At 42.4% G+C, this 14,183-nt stretch overlaps 1 protein-coding gene across 1 annotated transcript in view; it reads left to right on the top strand.

Moving 5' to 3' along the window:
* Positions 1-2,083: 2,083 nt before the first annotated feature.
* The window catches only part of srek1 (splicing regulatory glutamine/lysine-rich protein 1), a 35,285-nt gene continuing 23,185 nt past the window's right edge, over positions 2,084-14,183 (top strand). Inside the window, exons 1-2 of the mRNA XM_080743795.1 lie at positions 2,084-2,315; positions 7,767-7,900. Coding sequence (XP_080599921.1) covers positions 2,185-2,315; positions 7,767-7,900 — 265 coding nt within the window. The 5' untranslated portion in view covers positions 2,084-2,184. The remainder of the gene's footprint in view (positions 2,316-7,766; positions 7,901-14,183) is intronic.

The raw sequence follows: 14,183 nt of genomic DNA on the forward strand, positions 1-14,183 counted from the left end.
GGCTAACTGGTGATATAAAAAAATATATATTTTCGCTTCGACTCAAACAATTGGCGTCGATTCCCGGGGCTTAAAACTACGCGTCGATTCGTCGATTTTTAGAAGACACCCCTAATGTTGATATGAGTATTATATATCTGTTTAAGGTAGTTTTAGAACAGATAAAAAATATGCGATTAATTGTGATTAATTATGGACAATCGTGCGATTAATTCGATTAAATATTTTAATCGATCCCCGGCCCTAATATATATATATATATAATTTTTAAAAAATCATGCGATATAGCATATAGGCCTTGCCCATTTCATATTTTAGATTTTAATTAGAGAAAAGAAAAAGTGAGTGTTAAAATATTTTCATTTGCTTCGTTCTATTGTTTTATCGCGTTTACCGTGCTAACATGTGGGGCATGCGTACGCATTGGGCATGTGTACAAGTGATATACAAGTGGCTAAATATGTAATTTTAGACAAAATAAGCCAGCAGTTTCTTTATTGCTATTTACAGTAACACTGCTAGCCCCCATAAGTCACATCCAACCATGAAAGGTTGCATTGTATCTTGGGAATGGGCTTATTGTGTGGAAAATGACATATTTAGCCACTTGTACGCATGCCCCAACCACTGAAATAAGAATCTCTAAAACAATAGAAAGAAGTACATTAAATATTTTTAACACTCATCTTTTATATTCTTTAATTACAATCTAAAATATGAACCCTTGTTGTAAAAAACTAAAGTTGTCCTTTAAAGCTATACTGTGTAAGTTGCTCAACTGGTGGTCTGTAGCAGTATAGCAAACCGCGGTCGCGTTTGCTTTTTTCGTCCGTTTTTCGCTCGCGGACCGGGCCGTCAGACCACCGCGTCCGCCTCGCCTCGCAGAGACGCTTTCAATGAGGTCTCCCGTGTCCTTCTACGAGCAGCGGTTGGGGAGTTACATGCTAGACTCCTCCAGTGTAAACACTGCAGTGTACTTCCTGAAGGCGTGTTTCCTAAACCCACCAGAGAGCCCGGCAGTGTATGTTCTGCGCTGTGATTGGCCGGCAGTGTATAACCCTCGCTGTGATTGGCCGGTAGTGTGATGACGCAATTTTTCCGCGAAAACCGGTCCCGGGCAGGGATCATAGAAAACATATAAAGAGAAGGCTTTAGAAGCTGAAAATAACGGAGTGGGGGTTCTAAAACTTTAGCGATTTAACAGCTAGGACCATTTTAAGATTTGTTTTATAAAAAAAGTTACATGGTATAACTTTAATTGGTACACTACTACACATTGTCTATGTCATGTGATTGAGATGGAACTGCAGATATTTCAGATTCCTTTCCGGCCGATTGGCTATGATTTGCAGGCCCTGGATAGTCAACCAGGCCTGGCAGAGATCTGCGCTCAGAGGAGCACACTTCTAAAGTTCTGAATCTGATGATCTGACTCATATTAACTGACACACATAAACTACGGTATTACTGCATGTACTTCATGGCACATCCCAATTGTATCTGAACAAAGATTGGACTATAGGGAATTTAATATGGGGTCCATAGCATTAGGAGAGAGGTAGCATAGGGCAAGATCAAGTCTGGATACTTTGATGTAAATATTATTATCTCTTAATGAATTATATAATAAATCATTATCTTATTACTCACATGTGTTTATTGTTGTCGTTATTGGTGTAAAAGATGGTTTTGTAGAGAGCGTGTTGTTCGCTGCCACCAAACTAGTTTCACTCACTCACTGATAACTTTCGTTTCACTAGTAGAGATGTACTTGGTGGGCGAGGTTAGATCTGCGTCACTGAGAAACTGTGCTGTAGCTGTTAACCCTTTACTGACACCACTTGGTGAAAGAACAACTCTGAATTTTTACTATGGGACTACTATAGGAATATTTGTGGGACTATTTTCAATAGGCTACGTCTTGTAGCCTATTAAATCAAAAATAATTTGACCCCCCACAGATTGAGAACCAGTGTGCACTGTAGAACACCAGAACATCCATACCACGGGGAGGCGCTATAGCATCAAAAAAACAACACACAGGAAAGCAGCTGCGCAGTGCGCACTGAGCGGATGACCGACTGGATGCTAGAATTCACCAACAACAACACAACACATTATTAGACCTTTAAAAACAACACCATTAATGCGTTATTCCTGTTAATTTAACCACATAATAGAAGCATGAGTCTCATACCGGGGACCACCTCGGTGGTGCAGGTCACCAACCTGTCCTCCGCGGTCAGCCAGGAGCAGCTCAGCACGCTGTTCGGCTTCCTGGGAGACATCGAGGAGCTGCGGCTCTACCCGCCCGAGTGAGTGACGCCCTGGGCCGGCCGTGGCCCGCAGGAAACACCGGGGATCCTGCGGTGCGGCCTGCGGGCCTTCTTTTCTTCACCCGTTATAAACACATTATTTTATGCTTTAGATATTTTAAAAAATAGCAGATATGCTGTGAGCTTGTAGATCTGCTATTTTTTGTTAAAGTCGTGAACATTCATTTTGTGCAAGTCTTTGAATGTTTTTGACCCCCCGATTCTATAAATGTCTTCTATGAATCCTTCTTATAAAATCAGTGGTTCTCAAACTTTTTCATGTCAAGGACCCCCACAATTACATGTGTTTGGCCGCGGACCACCCCCCATCTAAAAATATGTTGTTCCAGGGACCCCCCAGAAGCAAAATATTTCAGTTTTAAAAAGATATATTTAAAGACTTGCAAAATATGTTGAGATTTTTCAAAAATAGCAGTTAGCTTGTAGATCTGCTAATTTTATATAGTTAAAGCATAACATAATTCTAGGCCTAAATGGATTTATATTAAACGCTAGCCTTGGATTTGATGTTGTAGTCTATGGCTTTCTACGTTTTTATATAGATATATAAATATAATCGATCAAATACATCTGTGGTAGTCTTGAGCCAAGGCTAATTTAATGCTCTGTGAAGTGCATTGCAACTCTTATTAATAGCCTATTATTGTTATCTTACCAACAACAATAACCAGTAAGACTCCCTAATCAATAGCCTATTATTGTTATCTTACCAACAACAATAACCAGTAAGACTCCCTAATCGGGAGATAAGCGACCGTAGGTCACATGTATACACAAAGAGGGCTGTAACTGGCATTGGTTCCTAGTTGTGTGGGCAATGTGTAGACATACTGTGTACCGATGTGGGTGATTTTAGGGCAAAATCTGTAGGAGCAGTGTCCAAAAATGTGTTTTGCAAGAATCGGCCTCATGGTGGCGCTAGAAGAGGGCCATGTGAGAAATGAGGGGTGGGGTCTCCGCGTTGCCTTGGCGGACGAATAGGTACCGGCCCCGGCTCTCCCGGACGCTCCTAGCCCGAGTTACAGCATTTTATGTGAGCTGCAGTGGAGGGGGTCCTCCACTGCGGGCGCCACCACTTTGGCATCCGTTCTGGAGCACCAGGAGTCGGTGGTCCCCGGGAATTCCCCGTGAGCAGCCCCGTTGGGGTGGTCATTTGGTCATTTTTGCACATTTGCTCATTTTTTACATCTGGGGGTCCCCCAGGGATCTGGGGGTCCCTGGAGCTCCGGGGGTCCTTGGAGGTTGTAGTTTGGCAGGCAAGGAGTGTGTGTGCAAAATTTGGCATGGATCGGGGCAACGGTTGCGGAGATATGAGCAGGGCAATAGTGTGACGTGTGAGGTGTGACAGACAGACGGACAGACTGACTCACTCACTCACTCACAGTTTGTGCAGGTTTTGATAGTAAGTGCGACCTACGGTCGCAATAATGATTTTCACATGGACCATTTTCAACCCTGTTAATGTTCCTATTTTGGGCATGTCATTAGCCTGACACTCAGCCTGAATTGACATTTCGTTTCACTTCATTATTCAGTCTGAAAGTGGTTTCCCCCAAGGCGATTGCAGGGATGGGCGTTGCCAAAAAGAGGCAGTCTTCAGCGATTGGTTCACCGACCAACACATGACATAGTGTGGCTGGCTAGTGGCTAGCCTGTTGCTTGCTAGTGCTACTTGCTAACCAAAGAAACAGTCAGAATAGGAGCACTACGAACTAGTAATCAAACACAACATAACATGCCTGCTACTGGTGTTTCATAGCGAGATCGATACGATCACATTTTACCGCAATTTACCGCATTTTATCGCGACGCGATGCGCGGTACGGTACCGCGGCAGCGCTGGTGTACTTGGAAACACACATGAGTTCTGGGAAACCCCCACCCACGCTGATCACAAGACACTGATTCACGACGCTGATTCGCTGTACGGATTTTCAACCGAGGGAGGACTCTTCAATGAGAGCACTTCTAGACCCCTGAATCGCCAAAACAAAAAATTTAAAGGGGTGTGGCTAGCGATTCAGGGTCTGGAACTAGGCTAGGCATGTCATGTCATCATAGGCAAAAACACAAATGTATTTTTTATCAAGCTCACAACACATGGTGTTAGCTTGAATACTGCTGTTTTTGCAATGTGCCTCTTTGCTTTCTTTATTGTTATTGATATTATTATCTATACTATAATTTTGCGAATGTCTGTCTGAGTGAGTGAGTGTCTGTCTGTCTGTCTGTCACAGCGTTTCTCCTCAGTGGCTGGAGCAATTGATCTGAAATCGCATCACCATTAGCATATGAACACACCTGACATAACTGTGAAGCCCGTTTGTCACTTTCACAAATCATATGCTGTATATTAGCATTTTTATGGTGTAACTACTATCTATTCTGCATCTAGCATGAGGCATATCTATTCTGCATCTAGCATGGGGCAACATGTTTAACCAGCTCTGTGTGTGTGTGTGCGTGCGTGTGTGTGTGTGTGTGTGTGTGGGTGGGCGGGGGGGGGGTGTTGGCTGGCCCTCTTTCAGATGTTGTCATGTAGTCATGTAGATCGGTACACAGTATCTCTGTAGCCTTTAAACGAAACGGGTATTTCTTACATTGATGCTCCTACATATTATCATGCAAGCACCAGAAAGTTACTTTCCATCCCTCATATACTGTGTGCACAGTGCACACCCCATAACCCACACACTGCACATCATTTCGGAGCTCATATCTTTGAACGGGTAAGGACTAGTTATCATAAAAAATTAGCAGACACAGGTGTCATCAATATTGTCCTTGTCTGTTTTACACTCAATTATAATGTTCTTATTTCGATCATAAGAACCAATTACTGAATGTCAAATCTCCAGGTTTTATTCAGAATAATGTATGACACTGATTTACTATAATGACACTATGTATTATATGTACTGTATGGCACATTATGAGACCAACTAGTACTATTGGTTCTCAAATGTTTTGTTTGCAAGGACCCCCCCCCTTAGCTGGACCCTACGGGGTCCATTTGGTTCCATGTGTACACTCTCATAGTTACAGACCTGTTCTGAGTAGGGCTGTCTCCTAATGTGTTTTGTATGTCCGCGGCAAAACGTTTAATTTTGACAGCACTGGAAAAGTTTTGGAATTGATCAAGGGTCCTGGAAGGTCCTGGAAAAATAGCTATGCATTGTCTTTTGTTATTGATTTTGTTAATGCCTCTGAAATGAGGCAGAAATTGTGAAAATAGCAGATCTACATTTGCGAGGCGTTGTGAGCATGTAGATCGGCTATTTTCGCTGTGTTATGCAACATTCCTCTACTCTTAGTGCTCGTCATGGTGCCCGGGTCCCCAGTTCAAATATGATTATTTTGTGGGTCACAGCCAGAAAAGGTTGAGAACACACTGGCATACACTACCTGTCTTTGGGCATTGCACATAAGAGTAAGTGACTCGTTATTGAGCTGAATTATTGTTACTAGACCTTACCCGTTCGAATATATGTGCTGCAAAATATGTGCAGAGTGTGGGTTTTGGGGAAAGTAACTGTAACTGCATGGTGCGTGCGTGAGAATATGTGGGAGCATCATAATGTAAGGAGCAGCCCATGGAGGAGTGTATATTTATGATGGATACAAATAATTTAACAGCAAAATTAGGTGAATAGAAGTATGAGGATGTATTTGCTCCACATAAGTTTTCTATACCCGTTGGAAGATGAGACACACATCACCCGTTGCATGTGTGACCCATGCAGACAGAGAGAGAGAGAGAGAGAGAGAGAGAGAGAGAGAGAGAGAGAGAGAGAGAGAGAGAGAGAGAGACTGCAACATTCCTAACTGTGAGAGAGGTGTGTGTGGCCCCGGGGCTACAGATCCCATGGCCTGGAGGAACGGACCGTAACCCTGACAACAGGCTGTAGAGTGAAGAAACGCTAATAAATCGCTAGAATTTGGGAAAAATGAAATTCGGGCTCCGTCACCGTGTGTATAATGCTAATGACCAATGCCATGTTAAATTTGAGATCAGTCGCTGAAGCGAGTGAATAGAGAATGCATTTTGTGACTGACTGACCTCTCTCTCTAATTATAGTATAGATATAGTCCTGGAAATAGGGTTAAATATTCTGGAAAAGTTTTGGAAATTAATTGGTAAAGATGTGTGGGAACCCTGCCAGCATGGCAGTGACTGCCGAGCAGACTGTGTCTATTTCAATGTGGCTATAGCAGGGGTACCCACACTTTTTTGACTGGAGAGCTACTTTTAAAATGACAAGCTCAACATGATCTACCCACCCCAAAAATTTACCGGTATAGTATCGGCACTGGCGTTACATATAAGACAAACACACTTGAAATGGGAAATGGAAGTGATACAAACGCACTTGAAATGGGAAATGGAAGTGATACAAACGCACTTGAAATGGGAAATGGAAGTGATAGGTTTTTGGGTTCTTTGTAATGCTACTGTACTGACTTGAAACCAAAGCATTGCATTGGGGGGGTTTGCCTACTTTAGAAGCAGTGAAGGGAGCTGAAAGGCAAGTCAAGTCACCATAATTCAAGTGACAGATTCCAAAATAAGGGGTTTTGTGATTTTTGTTTATCATTATTTCCCTTTATATTAGGGGCATGTCAAGTGATCTACCTGCACAGTCTTTGTGATCTACTGGTAGATCACGATCTACCTTTTGGGCACCCCTGGGCTATAGTGTATATTTTGAGCTAACAAATAGGCCTGTCACAATCATTACATAATCTTCTAATCGCAATTATTTGAAATAATCTGCATAATCGTCTCCATGTTGAAAAATGTTCATGTATTTTCAAACATAAAAAAATGAAAACTGTACAAATAGCACATGGCGACACGTTGTGAGCTTGTAGATCGGCTATTTCCACAATCAGTGATATTCTTTAAGTATAAATCAGTCATTTCTTTGTATATTTAGGTTGTGTGTCATATTTGCCATGTGCAACTTCAAACATAGCCTACAAGCCAAAACAGAGATATAATTGTCAACGACAAAAACACAATTAAATCGTTTTATTATTACATTATTTGAGTGACAATATTAATCATCATGTAAAATGTCATGATCGTAATGCCTCCCCCTGGCCAGCCGGGGCGCCTGATGGAGGGGAAAGGAACTGGTTGGAATAACGTGTTCCTTCCACGCGCTACGTCCAAACCAGGGAAATCCCCGCTGTCAGGTGAAAAGAAGCAACTTGGACTCCTCATGCATAGAAGGAAGCATGAGGTCAGTCTGTTGTCTCCCCAGGCGCGGCAGAGGGAGAGCAGAGCCCAGGATTACATAGGCAATTGGCACTGGGTGAAAATGGGTCACAAAATAGTGGGATAAAATTTACGAAAGAAAAATAAATGTCATGATCGTGACATCCCACTAACAAAAGCTTTTGTTTTTTCTGCTTCTTGTCTTCCAGCAACGCACCTCTGTCTTTCTCGTCCAAAGTGTGTTACATTAAGTACCGCGAGTCGTCCAGTGTGGGGGTGGCGCAGCATCTCACCAATACCGTTTTCATTGACAGAGCGCTCATTGTGGTGCCCTGCGCCGAAGGTGAGTGGCTTTACCTGGCACTGCTGTTGATCAAAAGATTATGAATTGTTGTCACACCATGGATTCAGTCCGTCTGCCGTCCCGCTTGTTTGTAGTGGCGGTGGAAGAAGTAGCAGCGACACCGAAATGTAGAAATAACTCTGTTATTCCGAGCTAAAGTCCTGTGTTCAAAATTGCACTCGAATGTTGACTACAAAAGTCATTGTATCAAAATATACGTACAGTACTAGTGGAAGTGGAAGTAGGCTACTTTTTCCTAATCAAAAATAGCCTATTTAAAAAGCTCACAACGTTGTGGGCATGTAGATTGGCTATTTTTGCCAAGAAGTAGGTAAAAATAAGGCTTACCAGTATGTGTTAACACTCTAAATCTGCCTAGTAACTAAAGCTGTCAAATAAAGTTCATGTCTATTTATATGTAGTGGATTAAAAGTAAAAGTCTTGAGATGTAGTGCAATACAAGTATCAAAAGAGGGAATCACTATTTCAAGTAAAGTGACGGTACCTCAAAATAGTTCTTAATTACAGAACTTGAGTAAAATTATCAGTCTCTTTCCACACTGACTATTTGGGAAAAATGAATGAATGAATGAACGAACGAACGAACGGTGTGAGTGAGTTGACTGGTAGCAGTCGCTGTGCCATGATCCACTATGCTCTTACCCTTGTCCTATGTGCTGCACCCATTATTTGGCTGCATACTAGTGTAGAGAGAGACGTCTTGTATCTGGCGACTAGGCCTAGACTGGCTGATATTCCAGTGCTCTGCATAATATGACGCTAAGGTCTCAGAGACACAGTGCTCATGTGGCAAGTACAGGCCCAACTGAATGCTTGGCTAGTCTAGCCACGTTTCTCTCCCCACTCAAACACTCTTGCCCGTTGTGGCAACATGAAAGCAAACTCAACCCACACGTTTAATTCACTTGCCACGTCGGACAGCCGTGCAAACATTAGTGTCTGTCAACCTGTGTTCCCCAGGTTCTATGTTCCCCACTAACCCCACAAAAAAGGTTCTATGTTCCCCACTCAACTTAAAAAAGGTTCCATGTTCCCCTCTCATCCAAAAATGCTGGAAACGTTCATTTTGAATTATTAATAACAACTCTAAACACAATAATGGGGAGAAATTATGAATATTAGAGGGACAGGGGGCACTAGGGACATCTGGGCACCATACTTTTGTTATGACTGGGCATCTGGACGAGTGGGCACCTGGACATCTGGGCACTAGGGACATGGGCATGTGGACGATTGGGCACCTGGATGAGTAGGCACTTAGGGGTGGAGACATCTGGGCATTAGGGACGTGGGTATTTGGACAAGTGGGCACCTAGACAAATGGGCACTTAGGGGTGGAGACATCAGGGATCTAGGGACATGTGGGCAACTGGGCATCTAAATTAGGATTGCCCACATGTTCTTAGTGCCCAGATGTCCCACCATTTCCTGCATTTGAGTAGGGAACATATCATTTTAAGAACATAGAACCTGGGGAACATAGGGAGGACGCTGTATGGAATATCAGCCTTTCTAGGACTTAATACAAGCCAACATTTAACACGTTGACATCGCAGTAACTCTTCTTTATCAATGGACACTATTCCAGTTATGTAGCATTCGAGTTAGATTAAGGTGGTAACGCCTTTTATGTGGGGTTTCCATCAATGTAAACACTGGTTTTCTGGAACCATTAGTGATATAAACTATACCAATAATGGTTTTCTGTTAGATTTTTAGAATTCTCTCATCAGGGAAATGGTAAAACAAAAAAAAGATAGCTATAACAGCTATAACAAATAAAAGGCTAACTCCATCTTATTTTTTCTTCTCTTTGTCTCCTTTTTGTTTATTTTGTTTGTTGTTTTCATTTTATTTCTTTATTCCTCTCTTTCTGGCGACAGTGTTGTTCCCTTTTTATGTACATAAAAGAAAAAAGAAAGAAAAAAAGCTGTATCTCCGTTTGAAAGAAAAAAAACAATGCTTTTTTTGTTCGTCCACAACAACAAACGTGACGTGACGTGACTTGGTTGGTTTTTTTGCAGGATTTTTTTTGGCTTATAAAATAAAAAAATAACATGAGTTTATTATTAATTTGGTTCTGTATGTTTTTTCTGTGTGATCTCATGTGTGCATATCAGATACTGAATAGCTGGCCCAGCAGTTACACTACTACTACTACTACTGCTACACTAAGCCTGCCTGAGTCAGGCCTTGTTTGTCCAAGGCCAAGTCCTCTCTATCCCCGATGGGTGGCCCAGTGGGCCGGGCCGGAACGAGCCGGGCCGGGCCGGGCCGACCACACACGCCTGCACTGGGGGTGAATGAGTGAACCTACGCAGCATAAAGCCCTGAGCTGAACCCCCGAAACAAGATGGACTCCTTGTCTCTTTTTATTTTGCTTTTCTTTTCGTTTTTTTTTTTTCTTTTCTTTCCTTTCATACTTTTCACATGTTGTCCCAAACAATCTCTGCTTCTCTCTCTCTTGTCTAGAAAAAAAAAGGAAAACTACAGTAGCGTATAATTGGTCACTGGTGACTGACTGACTGGGCACTAAGGGACATCTGGGCACCTCCATGTAGAAATGTCTATTTTGTCCCAAAACGTAAAAATGGTCTTAACACTTTGTTTTCCGCCAGGTAGTTTTTCTAATTCAGAAACGCTAATCTGCCAGTGATTTTCGTGATTTTACCTTATTTTGAAGGACCCACAGAAGTCACACGATGAGTGTACGTACGCGCTGTTTATAACATCCAACGATCATGTCTTCTTTCGCCCGGTAAAGGAAAATTGCGACACAACGATCTGTTCTTTAGATAAATCTACATTTCTGAGTTCTCTGCCATTGGTCTGAATGGAAAGCCAGATACCCGCATGACTGCATCTCCTGAAGGATCCTGGGAAATGGAGTCCCTGCATTACTTGCGGGTTGTATCAGATAGCTGTCTGATATTTAACAATGAAAAGACCGATATACTCTAGGTGTGTTGGCATATATGGGCGGCCAAGTGCGGTAAAATCCGAAGGCTCGTTTTTAGCATCGTTTTAAAGTGGTGAGTAAAATAAAGTATCCACAACTTTCCAACATCCCATCGTGCATTGCGCAGAAGGCGAGCGGCATTTCCGGCGTCGCAGCCGAGTGTGATCTACATGCTCACAACGGTTGCATCTGCGACGCGAGCTTATATGTCTGCTGTTAACCGGAAGTGTTCCACAGATAATGCTACAGTAAAGTCTTGCAGAAAAACAGGTGGATACAATTTCACGTGGAGGAGCCCAGATGTCCCTATACTAGCGCCCACCTTGGACCTATTACCGTCTCTCTCTAGCATTGGTTTGTTTTTTAGTTTATTTGTGATATATTTTTTGGTTTTGTTTTTAAACTTTTTTGTCCCACCCCCACCCCCCTGCCCTCCTCTCTGTTTTCTCTTATTCTTCCCCCTCCTCCCTCCCTCCCTCTGCAGCTTTTTGCCACGCTGTGTTTGATTGTATTCTAATGCAGGTGGTTTCCTACCGAGGACGTTTCATTCAGACCTCCGGGTGTCTGTGGTGTGGCACAGGCAGCACTGTGTGTGGGAGCTGTGTGAAGATCACTCACACTAACGAACACTCCTTTAACCATCTCTCTTCTTTTGTCTCCTGCTCTGCTCATAGACCTGTAGCGTCTCTAGTCTAGTCAGGATGATGCTATTATTATTTACTTAGCCTGGCTGGGATCCCTTCACGTTTCGGGGTTTGATCCGGTCGGGAGCGGAAACCACTCTACGTCATGTCGTAGTCCTAGTCCTAGACGGACTGCACTTTGGCCGGAACTATCAAACACGGAAGCAGTTTTAACCCAAAACGATTCCCCTGCGCTCAAGGAACATACTTTTAGGGCCTACCTAATAAACCCTTTGATGCGGCGTAGTTTTGCTTTTGGAAAATTCGTTTGGTATCCACAACTATCCAACATCCCATCGTGCATTGTGCAGAAGTTGCATGGAGCTTCCGGCGCCGCAGCCGAGTGTGATCTACAAGCTCACAACGGTTGCATCTGCGACGCGACGTGAGCTTGTATGTCTGCTGTTTACCGGAAGTGTCCTACACATAATGCTCCAGTAAATGTTTGTGGAAACAGGTGGATATGCATCTTTTAGTCCAACCCGTAGCGACTGGCAAGACTACACTAGGCTACTCAAGGATTCTAATAGGGATTGGGTAAACAAACGGGGGGAACCAAAACAAAGCGTCACTGCTTCTTCTGCTTGTGGTTTCTGCCTAGACCGGATCAAACGGCCCGTTGTTAACGATCACCAGGCTGGCAAGGTTATTATTTACTCAGTCTTTGTCTAGTCATGATGATGATGATGATGATGATTAGTGTCTTAGCCAGAAAACCCACCCGTTTTCCCCTCATTGGCAGGGAGTGTATACCCTAATCGCAGCGATTTCGCAAACCTTTTTTTAGTTATCGTTTTATGTGCGTTTTAGAATTAAAAACACAACAGACCCCCACTTGATAGCATTTGTATTTCTACTCCTAATAAAATAGTCTGCAAAATCTTCAGTGTTGGAACAAATGGACCCGTATACAGGTCCATTTGGTTCCATTTCTACACTTAGTTGTCAGAGTTACGGACCTGCAAAAGTCCATCCATTTTTGAGGATATATCGGTTTATCAAATAAATCCTAGTCATGGTTTCAGTATTTGTGGCGGAACTTTCTATTGCCCTTTCGGAGGGTTTAAAAAAGCACTTTGCAGTACTGACACGTGAAAGATAGGATACGTTTTTTACTTTTTATTCACAGTTGTGACTCAGGCATCGATGCTTTAGTCTTCGCCATTTGTTTGAATGTAACATTAACTAGCTTTGGAAACTATAGGACAGAACAGGCTTGTTGTGTTTTTTAAAGATTATGGTCAATCATATTTAGTGCCTCCTAATTCTGATTTGATTCTTTGGGTTGTCTTTTCTTTTCTTCCTCCTGGTTTGATGCCTACAGTAGACAACTGATGCTTATTAGTACATGATAGTCCATGATGCTTAATAGTACAACAGTAGCTTTGCCCCATCATTGCTCCAGTTTAAAAATAATGGATAATCAGAAATGAGATTGAACAAAGAATAACCCTTAATCGGTTTGTTTCTGAGCTTTCAAGTCTTTTGGTTAACATTTCCTACCACCTTTTTATTTTCTCTTAAAAATTGTTGTCCTTTTTTTCTGTATCTTGATGTCCTGTGTGCATATTAGTGACGCAGCCATTGGGGTTGTCGTGCGTTGAATGCACACCACTTTCCACTACTGCGACAAAACCACAAACCGATCGTGATCGGCCCAGGGAACAGACACGCGCCCCTTCCCTCCCCATGCTCGATATGATCGTACGGTTCCATGAACCAATAAGTTTCCTGGACAGGTGACGCATACACCAAAAAAGTGTTGACTTCCATTTGTCTTGCATTGTTCTCCTTTTCTTTTCCTTTTTGAGCTATGAAAAGAAACCCAAGGACAAAAAAAAAGAAAGCATTACGATTATTTTGTTTGTGAAACAGTTAGGATTTTGTTGTGATTGTTCATTGCTCAAGTACTGTTTCCGAATTCATTTGAGAATAGCCTTTAACTCATTTAGAACGGGTACACACTATTATTGTGTATCATTATTTTATGCTTTAATGATTGAAAAATAGCAGATATACAAGCTCACAGCGCGGCACCGAGTGCCGCGCTGCGAGCTTGTAGATCTGCCATTTTTGAAAAATCGTGAAAACTTGAATTTTGACCTGATTCTATAAGTGTCTTTTGAATCCTTCTAAGGTTTTTTGAAAAACCCATGTTTCTATGTCAGCAATCTGGCCAGCCATCGTCAAAGAAAAGGTCCTTTTCACTTAACTGGAGCTCAGTTAGTCTGTTCCTGAGAGACTATACTATGTCAGAGGTTCTCAAACCTTTTCACGTGAAGGACCCCCAAAATGATATGTATTTGGCCACGGACCCCCATCTCAAAATATTTAGTTCCAGGGACCACCCAGAAGCAACATTTGAGTTACAAATGTTCACTTTGAAAATACATATATTCAAAGATTTGCACACGGTTTTTTTTACGACTTTTCGAGTGCCGCGCTGCGAGCTTGTATATCTGCTATTTTTCACTGGTTAAAGCATTCAATAATTCTAGGCCTAAATGGGTTAAAGTCAGGATGATGCTCGGTTTTCCAGTAAAAAAGAAAATAATCATGCGTAGAAACGTATTACAAAAACCTGTGCTACTTTTGGTAGGTTGTATTGTGAGGAAAGTGT

Source organism: Nannobrachium achirus, assembly GCF_963921795.1.
Source record: "Nannobrachium achirus genome assembly, chromosome: 15".
Taxonomy (NCBI): domain Eukaryota; kingdom Metazoa; phylum Chordata; class Actinopteri; order Myctophiformes; family Myctophidae; genus Nannobrachium; species Nannobrachium achirus.